Source organism: Phodopus roborovskii, unplaced genomic scaffold, assembly GCF_943737965.1.
Source record: "Phodopus roborovskii unplaced genomic scaffold, PHOROB, whole genome shotgun sequence".
In the NCBI taxonomy this organism is placed as follows: domain Eukaryota; kingdom Metazoa; phylum Chordata; class Mammalia; order Rodentia; family Cricetidae; genus Phodopus; species Phodopus roborovskii.
Window position 1 is genome coordinate 34,769,182 of NW_026126469.1, and position 21,910 is coordinate 34,791,091.

The 21,910-nt window shown below is 36.7% G+C and overlaps 1 protein-coding gene across 7 annotated transcripts in view; it reads left to right on the forward strand.

Moving 5' to 3' along the window:
- Cblb (Cbl proto-oncogene B) overlaps positions 1-21,910 on the forward strand; it is a 173,249-nt gene that overhangs the window by 139,929 nt on the left and 11,410 nt on the right. For 4 of the 7 annotated variants that reach the window (XM_051191601.1, XM_051191602.1, XM_051191604.1 and 1 more), the window contains exons 13-18: positions 1,680-1,774; positions 10,576-10,722; positions 13,764-13,861; positions 13,978-14,109; positions 16,558-16,698; positions 20,669-20,794. In XM_051191601.1, coding sequence (XP_051047558.1) covers positions 1,680-1,774; positions 10,576-10,722; positions 13,764-13,861; positions 13,978-14,109; positions 16,558-16,698; positions 20,669-20,794 — 739 coding nt within the window. The remainder of the gene's footprint in view (positions 1-1,679; positions 1,775-10,575; positions 10,723-13,763; positions 13,862-13,977; positions 14,110-16,557; positions 16,699-20,668; positions 20,795-21,910) is intronic. The other 3 variants (XM_051191606.1, XM_051191605.1, XM_051191608.1) reach the window with 3 other exon arrangements.

Below are 21,910 nucleotides of genomic sequence, written 5' to 3' on the forward strand. Positions count from 1 at the left end.
CTTTGTGAAGTTTAGTGTCATACAGGATTGTTTTATCAATGTATAGCTTTCCATTATCAAATTTGAAGCATGTTTTTATATCAGTAGATGTTTGGTTATTGACATTCCTGTTCAAGTGTGTTCATAATGTTGTGATTATAATGTTTTGAATATAACATTATAGTTGGCTTATTGTCAAACTAAAGTCAATACTAGGAACTATTATTTCCACATCTTCCTTTTGTTACCAAACTTTTATCTAGTATTAACATGATAGGTGTTATTACCCAAGAGAACAGATTTTTCAAAAAAAAAAAAAAACTTTATACAAGTTTAAAATTTGACAATATCATTAGATTTTACTGCAAAAAATCTTAGCACCGTATCTGTTCAAGTGGTGCAAAGAATTTTGGAAAAGGATACTTTCAAATGTTCATCGTTATAATTGACATTTTTTGGTTGGATACATGCATTTCTACGATAAAAGGTATTTTTATGTTAAAGGATTTTATAATGATTCATATCTCCTGGGAAATTTCTCTTCTCTAGCAAAGTTCAAAATTTTTTCTCATGTTCCGTTACATGGTCCTCGGTCAAAAGCTCAAGATAAAATCATTTCATTTAAAGATATGTTTTATCGGGATGTAACTGCAGTGTGTTGAATCTAATGAGGGGAGACTGGGGAAAGAAAATTTGAACTGACATAGGCTCTAGTTTTTAGAGTGAAACTTTGATGCTAAAAAATTGGATTTTTACAATAGTTGAGAACATCCCTGCATCTCAGAGGTGATCTTTCAATCTAGTGGTGGGTGGGGAACCCACAGCCTTTACAGGTTTGCATTTTAATCTTTAAACAGTAGATCATTCAGCCAAGATGAACAAAGTTACATCCCATCCACCTTGCCCCCCATCACTTTCCCCTCTAAAGGTGAATTAATAAGAGTCTATGAAAGCAGTTTTATGATTACTTACAAACTAGTGATTACTTACAAACCTGAAAAGGTCTGTAGTCTCTGAGTATGCCTTTGTAAAGCCATCCTTCGTTTTTCCCCATTGTTTAAGTTAACTCCAATTCCAGATTATAAGAGAGGCAAAGGGAAGTTGTGTAAGCCCTTCCCCCAGTGTAGAAACATTGGCTCTGTAACAGCTTGTGAATAAGGGGACAGTTGTTTGTGGTTTTTATAAACAAACCAAAAGTATATTTGGAATTTCCACACACGGAGAGCCAGAACAATTACCCCATATCTAAAATAGCCCTGAAGCTTGGTCTGGACATAACACAGGGTATCAGGAAATTGAAATAGTCCTCCTTGTAGCCCTAAAGGGATGTCATTTGCAACACCTGTTTGGAGGGAAGTAAATTGGGAATTGTGCCTACATTGCTTCTTTTCTAGCCAACTGCTATTCTTGCAATAAAATCTGATCATTCTTGGGAAATGGCACTACCTGTTTGTATATTTAGTTGTCTTGATCTGAGGTATAATAATTATAGCAATGCCTCTTAGTTGTTTAAGAATGATATTGTAACATCTTGATATATGATCCATGAGTTCTGGCAAGTCATCACTGATCCTGCTAATTCCTGAATAAATTATATAAAATTGCACTAGTCTAAAAAACTGAAATTCTAAGTACTATGTGGGTTTTAGGCTGTGCCAGGTGTTTGAGTCCAGAAGCTAACCCATTTGATTTGCTTCCAGGTCTTTTCAAATGGACACCTTGCCAATGAAGAATATGATGTTCCTCCTCGGCTTTCCCCTCCTCCTCCAGTCACTACCCTTCTCCCTAGCATAAAGTGAGTTTCATTGAATTTGTAGATTGTATGTCAATGCATAATGATATGTTAAAGAATGGTTTTGGTCTTCTTAGTACAAGAACTGTGGGGTGAACAAAAAGGATCAGTAAAGACAAAAGCAATTGAGTTGTGTTTATAAATTTAAGTATCATCTGTTGAGACCTCCTAGTTCTGATATTAGATCCTAAAGACATACTACTCTCCTAAGAAGACTAACAACAACATGGCAAGAAAGTTTAGTGCCCTTCATCCAAGCATAGGGCAGAACTGCACAGTGAGTTCTTTCCTCTATCCTTCCTCTTGGCTTTGACACACTACCCAGTTTCACAAAGTTAAAGTTCCCCCAAGCTCCCTACTCCTCAGATATCTTCAACAACCAAAGTCTGTTGATTGTCCTCATGGAGCTTCTTCTAACCAGTTAAGCTTCCCATTTCCAGCCCACACTCACAGCTAGACTTTTGAAAGACCTTTCAGAACATCATCACATCTACTCTAAGCTGGTATCAGTGGGTGTCGAACTGGGAATTTGGAACATGGCATCCTGGAACATGAGGTGATGTCTAGCCATGTTCCCGCTCCCCTTCTTCTTACATATTCTCTTCACTGTAGCTGATTTACTTTCCCTCTGGATGTCTCCCGCTCCCAAACCAGTTTTGCTTTCTGCTTTGTAGTTCTGTCTTCTTGTGCTAGTAATAAGACCCTTCAGAATTTTAACCAGCTGAAGGGTTTCTAATTTATTCCTAATGCTTGCCCTATAATTGTATGGACATCTGTCTGGTTTGTGTTTTTGATGCACTACTCCCTCCATAGTACCCCACTTCTTCCCCAAAATCCATGTCTCAGCCTCAATGTTTTATAAAAACATATTTGATTTCTGTTCAATGATTAATAGTGATTGGCAATGCCAGGCCTGGTAGTGTATACCTATAATCTCAGCACTTGTGAGGCTGATGCAGGAGGATTTCTGTAACTTTGAGGCTACTTGAGTTATATGAGTTCCATGGCAGCCTGAGCTACAGAGAGAGTCACTGTATCTGGAAATAATAGAAAAGACCAATACACATTCTTGTTACAAATTACTGTTGTATATAAGTAATTGTACTCTGCTATATTGTTTTCCTAATTTCAAAAGGTTAAAGGTTTATGCCATCTAATATTCTCATAGATTTTTTTTTAAATTCACTTTTGATTGTTTGATCTTTATCTGCTTATAATTTTTAATTTTCTTTTCTGTGTTTGTTCATTTTATTTGTTTTGGTCTATGGATCAATTTGTGTATCTTATAGCCAATTATATTGACAATTGGCTGCAGTCTTCTTTTGTTAACAGAAGCCTTAGAACATCTTCATTCCTTCCTCTGGAGGTCTTTGAACTCCCACTAGATTAACAAAAAGGAGAAGCTAACCCTCAACTTCCAGAAACCTATATACTCTAGAAAATAATATTTTATCATGTGTGATGTTCAAAGGAGAACACTCACCAGACAGAGTAAGCTCATTGATTAGTTTTAGTTTAAGGAAAACTGTTAGAAAATTTGTCAGTGAAAGAAGGTTCATAGATGGGACAGAATGTAAGTCTCTGAAGATGGGTGTAATTAGATACCACAGTGCCTTATGGTGTGGGGAGGGATAGAGTAGAATTTGATGTCATTCAGGGGAGAGCAGAGAAGCTGAGCTATTGGTCATTTCCTGAAGGAGTTGCCAGGTCTGTAGGAGACACAGCATCCAGAAGCAGTTTCAAACACCCTGTGTCTAAAGTCTAGTCAATGAGAAAACCTTGATAGTCTAGTTCCATGTAGATTCTAATGTACACACAGTAAGACAAAGACAACTGAGCTACCTCCATCACCTCTAAATGGCCTTGATAGTCTAATTCCCCTTAGACTCTACTGTACACATAGTAAGTCATCTGAACTAGTTCTGTAACCTCTAAATTCAGGGTTTTCAGAAACAAATGAAATGAAATTGTCCTAGTTACTGAAGAACATCCACCACCACCGCCACCACCGCCGCCGCTGCCACTCACAGCCCCCATGGCTTACTTACTTACAGCTGAGTGTGACTGGAGAAGGGGTTGTGGTTTTCTGTGTTTCCATTTGGTCCTTCTATAAATTAACTTGAACAACAAAATCATAGCAAAGTGCATTCATTGGTGATCATCTGGTACTTCATTTTGTGAGAGCTCCAACATCAGGTTATGTTTCCTCTCCATTTTCTAAATTTTCCTCAATAGTTCTAGTTTTAACTAGAACCATATTTTAACAGACATGTTAGCAGCAAATTAGTTTTGATATTGCATGTTGCAAATTATCCAAAGTTGTGTTGGATTTTGTTAATATATTTTCCCCCCTAACTATAACTGAAGAAATTATGCAAAGTATATAAAAAGTAAAATCATAATCCTAACAGCACTTAGGCATACCAAAATTACCAACATCCAAATTTAATACATGTGCATTTTTGTATTGAGACCTATTTTAGCATCATTTAGGATGTTTGTGGAGATGATGTCGTGCTCTCCCTTGTCACTTGATATCATCATATCCATTTTCCTCAGAGTATAAACACTGTTTTTCCTCTGAAATCATGAAATTCTGAAGTCACCCATAGAATAAAATCACATTGGGTTCTACACTTTACTCCAACATTTATTAGTTGTCCTATTTTAAAGGAGGTCTCTCTGGACATGTAACTTCTATAAATGATAGGATACATTTAACTTAAATGTTATTTAAAATCCTTTGAGCTTCAATTCTCTATACAGAAACTGCTGTTATTGGCTGGGTGGTATTAATATCCTGGAAATTTTGATAACCTGAATGTTCTCAAGTATAGTTGGCTCACTATATTCTATTGCATAAACCAATATGAGTTGAGCTATTGCCCTTACTAATGTCACTATTATAATGATTATATTTTTACTATAATCATCATATTATTCATATTCTTATTATTACTATATCTGATATTATGTTGATAATGAAATTGTACATTGGATAATATTCACATCACTTATTATTAATACTACTCTACTTTGACCCACTGGAGAGTATGGTCTGAATATGGCCTGGATAATAGAGAAAGGCTCTTAGGAAAATGCCTATGCCCACTGACACAGGGCTATTGGACTGTTAGATGCCCATTGCCATGCTAAATTCTTGGTCAGTGATTGAACATCAGGCCAGAGTAAATTTGTATATCACTGCCTGAAATAAACATACACTTCTCACAAATGGTGAAAATCTCCTGTTAAATTCAGGACACCAAAGCTAGAAGTAGCATTAATTTTCAGCCACACTGTTCAAATAGTTTTCAAGATTATTAGACATCAGATAGTGGTACTTGATGCCCATTTTCTTGAAGGCAGAAGATAATCTGTGAGGTATGCTTTCAGGCTAATCTTCATCCTGGTGTCATGTGACTCACTGCCCAATTTATAATTCGTTTCTGAAAATATGCTAGTGTAAAGTAAAAGTAAACAGAGTCATTGTTTGTAGGGATACTTTAATTCCTAAAATGTTTTTTTCTAAATGATTTATATTTAATGTTATTGACAATTAACTGTAAATACAAAGCTTTATGTAAAATCTTAAAATATAGGTATTTATTATAATAATGTTTATAGAGAGGACAAAAATTCTACATGGATTATTTTACTTTATTAAATACATAATATAAATTTTTTATATAAGTGTATATTACATGTTTGCTTACTGAATTATATTTGACTAATTACATTTTTAAGTGTAATCAAATAGAAGACTAAATGGTTCAAACATCTATTGTCCTTGACATACTAGTCTGTCAAATAAACAGAGACAATGTTTTAAACAATAATGAAGCAGATATTTCTAACTAAAACAATGTTGAAGAATGCTGAAGGATGTCACTGCTCTGTGCTCTCAGAAATGGTTTCCTTATACTTTGCTATTTATAAATGGTCGTTGCGCTTTTGACATATTAATCACAAGTTTTCAGATACCTTGGAACCCATACTACTTGGTTCATAGTTTTCTTAAAGGGTTCTCGGTTGTGGGAGACCATGGTATTTATTATTATACATCTTTTAAGCAAATAAGGTACCAATTTAGGGGGTTCATTGAAAATAGCTATCTTTCTTTCTGTTGCTGTGCTCACTGGAGACTGGGGAGAACAAGGAAAGCCTCCATCCCCTTCAGAATGGGTGCTGTAACTAAGGAGAGGAGAAAGTAACAGGGAGCTGCTGGGGTTGGATGCTGTCAGTCAGGGGTAAGTGCCTGAGGGCAAATCAAAGGCCATAGGATAACTAATGACACACAGGCTGGAGATGGGGTCCTGAGGAAAGACCTCTCTGAAAGGGTATGTTTAAGCAGAACCAGGGAGAAGGGAGAGAGAGAGCCCAATCTGTCTGTGTGAAAAGCGTGATCCCCCAGGCACAAGTGTGGACCGACTGCGGCTCTGTCTTAGGGTTAAAAGCAAATTTGTGAAACCGCTCCCTATCAAAGCTTATTCTAAAGCTGGAGGCTCCTGCACACCCGCCCCTTCTTGATAGCAGGAAAGAACCCTCAAAATCATTGTAAAACTCACGCCAGTATTTTTGGCAAATAACTTATGTGCTGCAAACACAAAATAATCATGTCAAATATCACTGGTTTGTTTTGTTGATTCTTAGGCTTTGGTTTCTCTGAGTTACAGATGTTTCTTGTGCTGGTAAGAACGGTGTAGCACAAAAAAAAAAAAATCACGAAGTAAAACATATGACAGCTTGAGCTCCTATTTTAATAAAAACATTTGTATCTTTACATTCTGCCATTGGTGAGTGAAAAGAGATTCTTCTATATAGAAAACAAGTAAAATGGCATATAATTTAAAATGCTTTTCAGTCTATGAAAGGTTCTGAAAATTGTTGCTCTCTCTCGCTCTCTCTTTACCAGCTTGACCATTTTCTTCAATACGCCCTCATTATTTTTATCTAAAAGCTTGTAAGTGCTCAGTTATGTGCAGAGTAGGGTAATCCTTGATGAGCTTGGGGTCTTCCTTAAACAATTCAGACAGAAATCGTAAGATAACAGTATAGTAAACACACCAATGAAAATACATAATGCTAAGTATACATAATAGGAAAGGTCAACGAAAATTATCGAATTTGTTGCGAGGTCAGGGGGATTTTTATAGACACCAGAAATGTGAAGGAGTCTGCTTTTTGTTTCCAAAGAAAGTTAATGTGTCAAGGGTTACCTCAATTAGGAATGAACACCACTTAAAGGAGATAGTTAAGGTCTGTTCTAGGGTTGAATGGTAATGGTGTGTGTAGACAGTCATCCCTGTGGTTATGTACCTCACTCTGGGAATGTACAGTTCTTGGGAGGAGTACATTTGTGAGCTTTCAGCTTTGAAAAATTTAAGTGCTCACCAAGTACTTCAAAAGATATCTGTGAGTGCCTGAAAGTCGGCCCCTTCCTTAACATCAAGCATACACTTGTACATTCAAGTCAGCAAATGAGTGTGTGTTTAAGAAGGCTCAGATGGCTTACAAGTTTTGCAGCCTGGAAAAATGTATCCCCATGTTCAGTGACTCAGGAATGGCAGCAGAGTACAAGACAAAGCAGGAATGTGGAGTAATATAACAGTATTAAAATAATGGGTATAAATGGCTGGGGTGGTGACTTGGCATCTTTAACCTGGAGCCAGCCAAGTAGCTTGTCTGCTTCATTCCTCTGGGAGCCTAGAAATGTCACTTAAGGTATATCAGTGATTGAAGTCCCTAAGTCTACGTCCTAGATAACATACACAAACAATGATCCTGAGTTTATTTATGCCACCCCATCTCTTGTTAACTAACACATAAACATTTGGATGAGTTTTTAGAGGGGAAAACTTGCACATATAACTACCCAGCAGCTAATTATGTGACGTTAGATTTGTCTTGTGTATCTCTTACACAGTTTCTTATTTGAACCTTTGTCTTCTCTTTCTTTTTGTTACAGAGGTGGCTTTCATTTTTCTCATACAAAAAGCATAATGCTTAATGAATAGTGCCAAATGGACATTAAAAATTGGTTTGTGTGTAGTTTAAGTAGAATATTATAATTTTCAGAAAGAGTGATGGAGATAAAATATATAATATTGACCAAGGTCACATTATCTCAGAAAAATCTAAAAAATCACATGTTCTCCCTCAAGATATATCTGAGCATGTATGTGCACTTGTGCCTGTGAATGTGTGTAACGTGGGTACACTATAAGGTGTTGGAAGAAAAACAAGAAATGATTAATTTTAAGTGAAGAGAAAGGATCTGGTAGAGGTAATGGACTCTTGAGTGGATGTAAATTCTCATTGATTTTTCTAGCTTTGACTAATTAAAGAGGGATATAATAGTAATTACCCCTATAGCCTTAACTCTGTCATATATCTTCCATTTGTTGGGGAGGTGGGTAAATGCATAAATATATTTGATAGTCAGGATATAATGTCCAGCTTCTACCTGGCTACTCTAACTGTACAGAAGTTCTTTAAAATATATAAACTTTGAGTTTCGCTGTGATGGATTTTTTTTTACAAGTTTTATGTAAAGTTTTAATGAGTTTTTAAAGCATTAAAAACCTTTCTTAAAGGACTTTATTAAAATAATGAAAATGGGAAATACCAGCATGTATTTTTCATATTTCAATATAAAGATCACATAGCTTTCTTCATTTCCAGTTATAACACACCAAAATCCATTTCATTCACCTGAGAAAATCCCCAAATAGTAATTTCTGACATTAAGCCTTTATTGTTTGATAGAATTGTTGACTTTCATATTTACATCAGTTATTTTCCAACTAACCAAAGAATGTTGATCTTGCATTTAGCCATTCAAGATCTGTCAGTAAAGGTAAAAATTGAGAATTATCCACAGCAGGTGAGATTTTCTTTTTTAATTGTCCATTCTTGCACTGGCAAATGGTCAATGGTAGAGACACTTGCTGTAGTATTGGACAACCTGAGTTCAACCCCTGGGACCCACATAGACAGACTAAGAACTGATTCCCACGAGTTGTCCTATGACCTCCACACATACCTTGGTATGACCACACATATATACATAAATAAATAATAAATGTCATATGGAATAAAAATGATTATTCATTCTTCATAATGAAGTGCTTCTTTGGAACTAATGTGTGACATATTTGAAGATTCCTGCTGTTAGTGTGTTTATTGAATCTTAGGCCAAAATTTTCTCTCTTCTCTGCGTTATCTACTTAATTGTATAAAGTTGAGTGCATTGAGAACAAAAGCACACCAGCACACAGATTCTTCTTATAGAGACACACTGGTCCCTGCAGTAGTTGGTGAAATTGATGTCTGTTTGTATTAATTGAGAATTTGCAAGAAAATAAAGGTGTTTTATACTCATTAAAATACCATTAGGTTATCATTTTGAAACTTATGTACTTGCCTACCATTAGCTGGAAGGTATCTTCCAAGGTTCAGCCTTATTGGCTGTAGTTTGTTAATGAATGCCATGGCCTGTGTTCTGGACTTAGGTCCCCATTAACTGTTACCAAATCCTAAAGTACCCCTACCAAACATGGCTTTAAAAATCAGTGCTGAAAACTTCTTCAAAGAAGGATAAAAAAACTTGTGAAGACTCCTGAAGGAGACGATTCTTTTATCCCTGAACTCTCTAGACATTTATCTATAGAGTTGAAACTTAAATACCTTGAGCTTTTCAAAGTATCTTTCCCAATGAACACATGCATACATGCACACACACAGAACACCACTGACAGTGTTTTCCATTGTAAAAGCTGTTTGTCCTAACTGACCTGAAAGTGAAATAATTCTAGAAAATTCTCCAAAATCCAAAGCTTTTGAACATTGCATTAGGAGTGTAAACTGGTAAAGTATGCAAATGTTCAAAATTTGAAGAAAAAACAATCTGAAAATCTGTTTCAGTTCCAAGGAGTTCAGATAGGGACACTCAACTTGTGGCAAGAAGAAATGAAAATGAAAAACACATAGGCATGATTGCCTCATAAACCAAAGGGCTCTTGCTCCCTCTATAGAAGGTGCTGAAACATTACACTTTTTTTTTTTTTTTTAAATGAAACATTTCCTATGAAATTCATGATGATTAAATGGGTTTGGATCCATGTTTTCCTAGTATCTTACAAACAGATTTGAACATTTTTTCCTTTGGAAACTTCCTTGGGCCATAGCAGAATTAGATTAAATTCCACAGAGGAAGTAGAAAGTATTTTTCACTTTTATGTATTTACCCAAATGGTGAAGGAAAAAGCTCAAATTTATCATGGTATTAGGTAATTATATTTTCATTGTAACTCCTTCTACTAATTAGATATTGAAAACTATAAAAATAATGCTTCTCAATTTCAAAGGTTTAATGAATTCTCTGATTATCTGTTTCTAATTCTGGTCATGTTCAGCTCTTAGTTGTTGCTGAGAAGAATTCTAGCACTAGGATCATCAGTTCATAACAAAGCAGTTTCTTAAAGCTTTTTTAGAACTCTAGGTAATAGTCACAGACTAAAAGTCTGTATCTGTAAAGAGCTTCACTTTTATACAGTCCTTTCTTTATGTCATAGTTTATTTATTTTACTTACACACCCTTTAAAAACCATAGGTATGCATATTTTGTCTTAAGGGCATTTCAAGGCCTTTCCATTTACATTGGATGTAAGAACGGATTATATTTGAAAAATGCAAGTGACAAAGTCGCTTCTTTATTTGTGTATGTCACAGCAGACCTTCCTGATGGGAGTATTTATGATGTTTGAACCAGCTTGGATTGTTGTTTTTCTTCCTTTTGGTAGGTGTACTGGTCCATTAGCAAATTGTCTCTCAGAGAAAACAAGAGACACAGTAGAGGAAGATGACGATGAGTACAAGATTCCTTCATCCCACCCTGTTTCTCTGAATTCACAACCATCTCATTGTCATAATGTCAAACCTCCTGTCCGGTAAGAAGATGAGTACCCTTCTACCCATCCTGCATCTGCATAAACATCATCAGACTGTTAAGCATTGGGGTTATTTGTATGCAGTTCAACCTTATGTGTTTGGCTGTCTGTAACTTCCTGCTCCTAGCCTACCATTCCTTTATATTTCCTTCATTGCTTTTAGGTAAAACATTTTGTTCTCTTCACACAACCTAACCCATAAAAGCCAAATTACAATCTAATAAAATGTAGCTATACATTACATATGATGATTAATGCATGCATTTCCCCTAAGATATTTTAATAAGTTATATCAGCTCTGAGCATATATATCATGAAGAAAAATTAGTGCTTAGAAACTAATATTAAGGTGCTAGGTCAACCTTCCTTAGAATTTTTTTTTATAATGTAAAGACTAGCATAATTTATATCCATTTCCCTTCTTGATGTGTAATGTGCTTCTACTGAAATCATAAGACAATGAGGGGGGCAAGCCCTATAGTTTCTTCTCTTGTTTTTTCAGCAAGTACTGTTTTACCTTCTCTTGTTTGGGATAAGAATATAAAGAACACTAGTTTTCTCTTCTTTTTGTTGTTTGTTATCTTCACTGTAATGGGGACATTTTTGGTTTTTGAAGTGTTAGCCACATTGAATTTTGTAAGAGCTATCAATAATGGCTTACATATATTGAAATACTAGTTTGTCCTAAAGTAAAATCATGATTTTGCATGCATATAACTTAATGTAAACTGTAATAGCATTTATATAATAATACTTATCTTACTGACATGTCAAGTGTGTAGCAATCTACTCTTAGCTTTAAAACTTGCTTTGCAATCTTGGGTTTCCCCTGGCTGTGTATTCCTGGAGATGTGCTTGGCTTAGTTCTGCACAGCCCCTGCTGGTGGCTGCCCTGCCACCCGCAGCCTTCTTAAGACAGAGTGATGAGATACAGTGAAACCATCAGCTGTCAGTCCCATATTTACCTAGTGTCCTGACTCATTTTTAGGCCAGGTCAGTCAGCTGATAGCATTTTATGAGTAGCATTTCTTTCTCTTAAGATGAAAATACTTGTCCAAGTGTGTCACAAGTAGAAAAGGAAATACTTAGAAAAGAAGTGGTCTGGAGTTTTTGTTTGTTTGTTTGTTTGGTTGGTTTTTGGTTTTTGAGACATGGTTTTTCTGTATAGCCCTGGCTGTTCTGGAACTCATATCATAGACCAGGCTGGCCTAAACTCAGAGAATTACCTGCCTCTGCTTACTGATTCCAGGACCAAAGGCATGTACCAACACCACTTGGCTAAGATCTTTTTCTTTTCTTTTCTTTTTTTTTTTTTTTTTTTTAAACGAGAGTTGTGTCTCATAAAGGATGTTGGTGGGCAGAGTTACTACCAAGGCTTAGTGATGCACTGAATTCTGTGCTCTCGCTGAGTATGGCAAGAGCCAGCTATTTATTGTTAAACATGCTATTGAGTGTTAATGAGAAAAAAATAACTGGGAGGGCATTTGTTACATTGGGAGAACATGGCATCCACAGAGCTAGTAGAGAGAAAGTCTTGCCTTCTCATCAAATATAAATTTCTAACAAATTCCAATTCTTTGGCTCTTACTAATGTGTAGTAATTTTTAAAAGCTGAAATTGGACAGGAATTTTTTGGTCTCTTTGGGAATCTCATTCTTTTCATGGCTGGAAAACTGAAGGATACAATTTTAATCATCAAATTTTAATTGTCACATCACAGTAAATGAGATTTCAGTGACTGGCCTCTTGGATACTGAACGTAATTTGAATTATGACCATCATAACCATCTCCCTACAGCTATAGAGAAGTAATAAATGTTGCTAATCCCTAAGCTTAATTGTAATGAATTCTTTATCTAATTTGTTCTCAAAAACCAATAGATGGAGTGACATCTCATGTCATCTGCAGAGTACTTCCTGTCCAAAGCACTTCCTTTTCCTGTATATCAGTCACAACCCCCGAACATCAATAAAAGTAAATTGTCAATATGTAGGAAGTGAAACAGTAAATGAATAATTCAATTCAGTTTCAGCAAAATCCATCATCATTATGAAGATTCAATACGTAACTGTTCTTAAATGAACCATATCTTGCCCGTTAAAAGAAGTGGCCACCAGAGAGAACAGAAATGAATTTTAGATGAATCACTCTTGCAGTATCTATTGAAATATCTACTGTCTCCTCCATTATGCATGTACTTTTACTTTGCTCTAAGAAATCAGAATAATTCAAAAGAAAAGTATAAAACTTCACTTTCTGTAGCTCTTTGTTAGCCAGCTGTTACTAAGTCAGATGCTAAAGAGCAAGTGTGTTCTGTATCCCCTGGCTGTCCTGCATCCTCGCATGCCCAGTTTCATCCCACACCAAAATTATGCCATTTTAGTAAATTAATATTTACCTGTATTGAAGCATTTGCTGTGCACCCAAAGCCTTTGCTGACATCACTTCTCTAAGGTGTCAAGAGAGCTAGTGTTTGCTCTGCCTAGTAATGATACAGGTTTAGAAACTATAGGTCTTTGAGTGTTCCATGCTAAACTTAAATGAAACTGTTAAATGCTTCATAGTAGTTCCTCTCTTTTAACACCCTATTCTAATTTTATTTCAAAGAATGCTTAAGAGGCATGTTAAACAAAGGCATTCAATGTAATTAGCAAATATTGAGGCTGTTAGAACTTACATAGTTTTGTGTGAGATATATATTTCTCTGTCACTTCAGAACTTTGGTCAGGTGCAATTGAAGTCTTGCAAAGATATACATTAGCTTCACAGGTATGTTTAGGGCTTCCCTAGCTCTTGATAGTTTTAGTAGCTCTGGCTTTAGTTGAAGGAAGAGACAACTTTACCTTCAAACATGTATATCTAATTTTTAAAGTGCATGTCTGATAACATAGTGTTACTAGTACTTTGTTCCACAAAAAGACAATTGTTTTTTTGTTTTGTAGTCTTATTACCTTAGTAGGTATGAGAGTCTCTTCTGTGATCCTCACCTCATGCCCACCATGACTTTCAAGTGATTCTTACCCTCTGGTTTCCACTTTAGGTCTTGTGATAATGGTCACTGTTTATTGAATGGAACTCATGGTACGCCTTCAGAGATGAAGAAATCAAACATCCCAGAGTTAAGCATCTATTTGAAAGGTATGTATGGAATATATTTTCCTTTGCAATATGCATCTTAACGGCTGGAATTTAAAGCCAAAGTTCCCTTCTGTTTTCATACTGAAAATACATTAAGGTTTTGTGTTATCCTCTAGGAGATGTTTTTGGTTCAGCCTCTGATCCAGTGCCATTACCACCTGCCAGGCCTCCACCCCGGGACAACCCAAAGCATGGTTCATCACTCAACAAGATGCCCTCTGATTATGATCTTCTCATCCCTCCATTAGGTTGAAACTTTAAAAACAGTTTAAACAACCCCTGCTCTCCTCTCTTTATCTGCATTATTAGAATTAAGAGCTCAGTATAATGCAGACACTGGGTTGAGAATTCGCCTAATCTTAGAATAGGTCCACCAGGTGATGGTGGCTCCTGTGTCCATGTGACAATCACTCTACCAGAAAAATTTATGGTATAGGAAATAGCTGTGAAGTTTTAGGTGGTTTTCATAACATCTTTGGTATTTTTTAATGAGTCTGAATTTTCTATAATAATTTACTACTTTTATATTTAGAGCAAAATACTAGTTTGATGTAAGCAATATTTCAACTGTATCATCCTTTCAAAACTAAAACAAATGGATGACCTAAAAGAACTGACCATCAGTGAGGATCTCATCAGGTGTCCATTCTAGACTAGATTCTTTGTTAAAATCCAAGAGTGTTGCTAACTTCCCTGGCCTGTGTCCCATTGGTGTTCAGGTGATGGTCTGGAGTGGTTAAGGCAGGTTCCCTCCAAGTGTACTAATTCTTAGTAAGCATGAGCTGCACTTGACTTTAGCGTGAAATGGCCAGGCCCTCTTAGGTTAACTGAATTATTTTTTTAAGTATGTATTTCATTCTTGAAAACACTAACCCGTTCAAAAGCTTCTCTGAATTGTCTGTTCAACCACCAAGAATATTAAGTGAACTCTCATATTTCCTGATATGCACCACCGAGCAGTATTGGGAACTGTCTGATTACAATGTCCTTTGTGTCTGTTTTATTGGTCAGGAGTTTTTGTTTTGCTTTTTTCTGTTTTTCTTTATCTGCCTGAAGTCTACAACCTTCCTAACTCCTTGTCTATAGTCTTGTTTCCTTGTTTGCTTTTTCTCTGTACTGTGTCTTGACCCATTGCCCAAATCTCTATGGTCTAGATTACACTATATAGTAGACTTCTTTGTGGGGCAGACTGTCAGAGATCTGTGTGTTTGAATCTGGTCTGGTGAAGTCATTTTGTTGTTGTTCAACATAATAGCCATAGGTAGATGATGCCCATTCTACTTAAGCTATGAGAATAGAAATGTCAACCTGTGTCTTTTCTCGGGCCCTCCTCCAGCTTATTCTGTGCATCAGTTCATACTGTTCCCTCTGCTAAGGACATGCTTGTTGTTTTTTTCCCCTAAATATCTATTTCCAAACCTCTGGTGTTCCACATGTTCCTGACTCACCACTCATGGATGCCACCTGTATCTCCTCTCTTCTCATAAACCTCTGATCCATCTTTAAGACCAATCAGACACTTTGACCTCTCAGCCATACATGTGTGAACAGGTGAACAGGTTTTAGCTCCCTATGATAGAATCTGAGCTCCTTAAGGTTTGATATTCATATCATTCCATTTCTAGGATGGTGCTGGTACTGAGGGCCGGAAAGATTTGATTATGTGACAGCAAGAGCCTCAAATGATAACAAATTTCTCCTATGTCTTCCAATATTTCTAATTAGAAAAATATTTTTGGTGATTAGATCAAATATTCTGTATATTCTTACAAAGTAAGCATGATGAATGGCAAATTCACTTTAAAGTATTTATACTTAATGCATTCAGCTAAAATACATGTGAGCTTTTATTATTAGAATATGAAGTTGTTTACAGATAGCCTGTCTTACTGACAGCATATGTGATATACATATTTGGAAACTATATTTAGCTCACTTCATTTTTTGAAAGGTTCAAGGTAAGAAAAAAACTCTGGATAATCTAACAAAGAATAGCAGGGATAAATATATAGACATAAGACCACAGTGCAAAATATTGTTCATAGTAAACGTTAGAAATACATACATGTAGGTAACCAGCTCTGGAGCCAATCAAAAGGGACTCTTCATTGACATGCTCTTCTCAGGAGATGACTGCTAAGTAAACAGTATATTCCCCTACACTTGTGTATTTGCTGTATATTTTGATGGTAAATGGAATGTTTGGTACAATTTAAATGAATTACAGTCTACTGGAACAAATGTGAGGTGGTGGTTGGAAGTGCCCTCCAGCATTAATTTATATGTGCATAGTGTGATTTTTCTCGTGAGAGGCCATGAACCTTATTGCTCCAAGATTTCTGTTTTACTGATAAAATTTTCAGTACAGAGTTCTAGTGTACTAATAGTACAAAGGTTACAAAGAGATCATGAGCTGGTTCATAATCTGAAATGCTGCTTTTTACAGAAAAACTCAGGAAACAGGGAAAAAAAGGTTTCATGGGGGTGTCTCAGTGTTTTGTGTGTCTGTGTATTTTCTTTCCACACTTTCCCACAATATAATCAATTTCATCATGAAAGTCAATGAAATGTTGAATAAAATTGCAATTGAACTTACTTAGAAGTACTGGGAGAAAAATCAGTCATGGCTTTTACTTGACTAGTGTGTTTTGATTAATGAAGTTCTACTGTTGATAATGGCCTTTCTTTAAATGCAGGTGAAGATGCTTTTGATGCTCTCCCCCCATCTCTCCCTCCTCCCCCACCTCCTGCAAGACATAGTCTCATTGAACATTCGAAACCTCCAGGCTCCAGTAGCCGACCTTCCTCAGGGCAGGACCTGTTTCTTCTTCCTTCAGGTAGGAGTGGGTGGAAAGACAAGGAAGAATTTCCTCTTAAAGTACATCTGAGATCATGCTGTCAAAGTCATGTGTTTCCTGAGTCTGCCACACCAGCACAAAGACTTCTGGGTAGTTAGAATAGTACTTGACTAGTTTGCTTGACACCAGATTTGAATTAATAATGGAACATCACAAAGATGGAAAGAACAATGAAAAATCATAGTGGTTTCCCATGGCCCATTGGCTGACTTGACACCCATGTGCATGTAGGCAGCACTAGTTGAATTTAGTGTGTTCTTTAATATTTTTTAAACGATGCAAAATTGAACTGGAGATATGTTCATGGAGCAGGAAGTTGAAGGTTCATTGGAGGGAGATGGGACTGGGTTGTATATTGTACATTGTATAGATGTAGGGAATTTTTAAAGATAGAAGAGAAGGGAAGGGCAAGGGGGGCATGTTCTGTATATTATATGAAGCAAATAATACCTTCAGGTGTCAGCAGGATCCACCTTCATGTAGCTTATGGATTCCCAGGATGCTGCTACCAAAGATCAAGTGTCCTAAGGTCATCTGCTCCAAGTAAAAAATAAGACAATCTACAATTACAAATTACAACTCTTCGGTGCTAAATTGTAGGCAGCATCTGATTGGCTTCCTCTGCATTCCTATTGTATGCATGATTTAAGTTCTGATTCATGAAGCCTCTGTGTAGTGGATCCTTTTACTACAACACAATCACAATTTCCAAGAGCTAGCAGAAAATATTTTGTTACATTTTATAAAACGTTTAGTCATTTTTTTTTTTTCTAAAAAATACAGTGCTAATGGTATTTAGCTAATGGTAGTTCTTCACTCCGAAAATAAAACTTGATGAAAGGCACACTTACTAGAGTACATTTCAGCTCAAAGGTAGTTGCACAACTGACTCTTTGTGGTCTCCCTGCTGTCTAATGTGTTCCTAATTAGTGTACTCAAATTATGTCGAAGGGCTGAGATTTGAGTTCCTTGAGATAATATCCCACTTTAAAGACAAGATAGATATCTTACAATAAAGATAATGCACTTTCTCAAAATATTATATTAAGTGCCTGCCTCTGTGTGCCAGCTTTCTATGTCTTGCACAGCTGAATCGGGTTCATTGTGCCAGCCTTCCCACCCATGAACTTCTGTGTAGTTCAGTTTTCAGATTGCAGGAGCTACCCTTCTTCAAAGAAGCCTCAGGACTCCAGGCGGATGGAGGAAGGGAAACATGCAGGGACCCGGCTCGGTTCCTCCTTTGTGCTTCCCTTCTTGGGCTTTCCAATAAAGGTTTCTTTTGGCAAAATTATAATTCCTACTGTCGTATGTGAGCCATCCATTATGAGCAAGCCAATCGAACCTTCACAAAGCCGGAGTCCTCAACAAAAGCTCCATGATTTCCCATCCCCAAACGCAAGGCAACTGCTGGCATACATGCCTTTTTCTGTGTGTAACAAAAAAGAGAGAAAGGAAGCATTCCTTTGTGTGGGAAGGTTGAAATAGGCATTTCTGCAGCTTCGTGCCAGGGCCTGCGCTTCAGCAACAAAGCCAGGACAGCACTTAAGTCTCTATCACACCCCGCATGGATGTCTTTGTGAAGGGCACTGGATGCACTGTGTGTTTGGCATTGGCAGCCTTGTTTCAGCTTTCTCTCAATATTCCTCTAGCCCAGAATCTCATTGCAAGTCCATATCCAATCTTAAAGTCAGTGTATAAGCTTGAAGTCCAGTTAAGTTGGCGTTGTTGAAGAGAAGTATTATTTTTAACTTGGAGACATAGATGTTCATCTGCATAAGTAAAATACAAAGAGATACCAGGGGATTGGCAACAGCCATGGAAAAGCACACTGGGGATATGATCTACTCAACCCTTCTGAAGAATTCTCATGATGGGGATAGCCAGAGAGATCTTCCCACCTGGGAAGTTGCCCTCACAGAACTAGCGTCAGATGAGTAAGGTTGTCTGGGGTGTCCTTCCCATGTGGAGTCCGCCATGCTCACATGTGAGAAGTTACAGGGCAAGGAGCACTCCTTCCTCCTGCAGCTCAGCAGCATCTTCTGAGGATTTGCTGTGAGTAAGAAGTCACTTACTTGCTTAAATTAGACTATACACAAAACTGCTTCCTGAGCAAACTGATCGCATTGTATATGTAACAGTCTCCAAAACAACAACAACAAAAAAAGCATATGACTGTGTTGGGCATTGGTTGGGCATTTTCAGTTTGTATGTTTTAATTATAAATATAGGCATTAGGCTTACTTAGTTTAGAGAATGCAATTGCCAAAACTTTATTTATTTTCATATTTTCCTTATCAGAGGACAACTAGTAATTATAACCCTGTGGGTAGTAATTATTCTACATGGTGCCATTTCCTTTGAAACAGTAGCTCCAATTCCATAACTTTCAGCAGGGATACCCCTTCACCTCGTACCTCACCAGGATCAACTTAGCTGGAAGCAAGGTACAGACCCTAAGTGGTTTTGCTATGGCCGTAATAATTTAGTGTATCCTTCTTTAGGTAAAATGGCTTAATGGAAGACATTTTAAAACTACAGTTGGTATATTTTGTAGTCCATTTATTATGCTGAAATGTATACAGAATTTACCTTCATTAGCTTTCAGTGATTGTCTAGAAATCACATAGACATGTTTGGTAAGACTGAATTACCTCTAAGGCAATAAACAAGTGTAGATACTAGGAAGGTACCATAAAGCTGGTGGTAATTGCTGCAGGAAGAGGAAATGCAATAATAATTGGCTAATGACTTTAAGTGGTGCTTACCTTCTCTAGTTAGAAATAAGTATAAAAATAGGCAAGTTTGAAAGCACGTGAATGCTTCTTGAATAATCACATCCTATATATTATTGTTGTCAAATTTCAATGAATAACCAATGAACTAAACTGTAGCCTAACTATATATATTTGCAGTCTGTCTGTCTTTATGTAAAGTCTAGGTCTGCATGAATTTGTTTTTAGTAGTTAAATATTTAATAAGAATAATCTAATTGTCAAGCAGTTTGCCTGTTGCTATATTTGAGTAAGGAGATATGATATAAATCATTTAAGTGAGGAAAAGCCTGCCCTCCAGAGAACTTGGAATCAGAGATGGTACCATCAGAGTAAAATGGAATGAGGGAAACCTGAGAGTGGAGGTGACGGCCTGTAAGGGGCCAAAGATGTCAGAGATGATGTTTTTTATTATTCTTCTCTTTAGAAAAGCCCATGTACTACTAATTTAAAGCAGTTAGACCTGTGGTGCCTTCTAGTCTGTCTACACAGGCGTGTTTTCTTCCACTTAACGAACTGTGTCATGAATGGTGAAGTCACTTTGGAATCTACAATTTATGTTTTACAATTTTTTCATGATAATGTTTTTACAAAGCACATTTTTACTGTGTATTCAAACTTCTATTTTTTTTTAAGTAATTGAATTTAGTATTCAATGAGCCAGCCTGACAACTGAGTTTTAGCATGTTTTGAAACTTCCAATATAGTAATATAGTGCAATGGATAAAGAATACTTTATATTTACAGATATTTCTACATACATTTATTTAAAAATTCCAAATTTCAGGTCTCTTTAGAGATTTATGTTGACATACAGCTTGAGGAGCCCAAAAGTAGACACCCCCCTTTTTTTTTTCTTACTCTTTCCTTAGCAGCTTTCCTTCATTGAAGAGCATATGTGGGGACCTTAGTGTTAAGAGGAGGCTAAATTAGTGATCTGAAAAGAAAAATAAAAACCTGTAGTCCTATTTTCAGAAGTCAAGTGAGTAGCTTACCTGGACAAATGAATGAACTAAAAAACCTGCACAGTCAAAGTGATTATTATTGGTCAGGAAATTAGTTGTCCAATTCATTATAGGAATCTACAGTCCTTCAAAAGTTCCCCTACTTCTTTCTTCATCCAATCAACAGAGATCATCCTTTTAATTAAAAAATTATCTTTATTTTTTTTTTCCAAGATCCTTTTTTTGACCCAGCAAGTGGCCAAGTTCCTTTGCCTCCTGCAAGGAGGGCACCAGGAGACAGCCTCAAACCCAACAGAGCCTCCCAGGACTATGACCAACTCCCTTCATCTTCATCTTCAGGTGAGTTGGCTGGGAACAGTATCAGGAGGGATGTCCTACTTTATATAGCAGCTTTTGCTCTAGCTTTAGTTTATTGCATTATACCTAAGCATCCACTTACTTTTAACATCTTTTGTACTTGACTTTTGAAGCTAGTACATATAAAAGCAACACCCAGAACACTGCCTCAGGAAAAGAAAAGTGAGGCTTAATATTTTGTGTGAGCAGTCAGTAAGTCCATGGTCTTTGTTTCAGGATATATTTGTTTTGTTTTTTTTTTTTTAAAACTTACATTTTGTCTCATCAGATTTGAGTAATACAGAAAATCTCTTTGTGTGTCTGCCTATGCTGTGTTCTTTCTTCTCACCAATATTACTGTTGGGTTCTTTTGTTTGTTTGTTTGTTTGTTTGTTGTGTAGGTTGGTTGGTTCATTTGTTCCTTCATTCATTGGTTCGTTGGTTAGTCGGTTCATGGTTGGTTTTGGTTTTTAGAGACAGGTTCTCATGGAGACAAAATTCTTCCTAATAGCTATCATTACCCCATATTTTGCCATTCAGTTATGTGTTTGACTCATTTGTCTGTCTCCTCTGCTTGTGTCTTGACACTTTCAAGAGAGGAGTGTCACCTCTGGTTGCTAGAACAACTACCACAGACTAGATGCTGATCAATAATGTTCATTTCTTACACTCTGACTGCTGGGAAGGCCAAGAGAAAGTGTCAGACATTTGTATCTGATGAGAACCCTGCATCCTTCTCCATAGATGACCATCTTCCTACTCAGGCATGGTGAAGTGCTGGGACTTTTTATATTAATAGTAATCCCTTTCCTGAGAGTTCCACTCTCACAACTTACTCCTGCACCACAAATGCCATCTCACTGAGGAACCTAAGCAAGAGCAAGGCCTAGAACCTGAAGCAGGAGCCTTGTGATGTGTTTTTGAACAGACTGAGCCATATAGTGACATAGGAAAGCCAAGGCCAGTGTGGACTGTATAGAGAAACCCTGTCTCCAGACAGTCCATTAAAGTGATACAGACTGAGACCACAGTATTGATGTATCCAGATAGCCAGGATGCCCAGTACATGTAAGTATATAGACAGGGACAAGGAAGGGAATGCTTTGTAACTTATGTCTT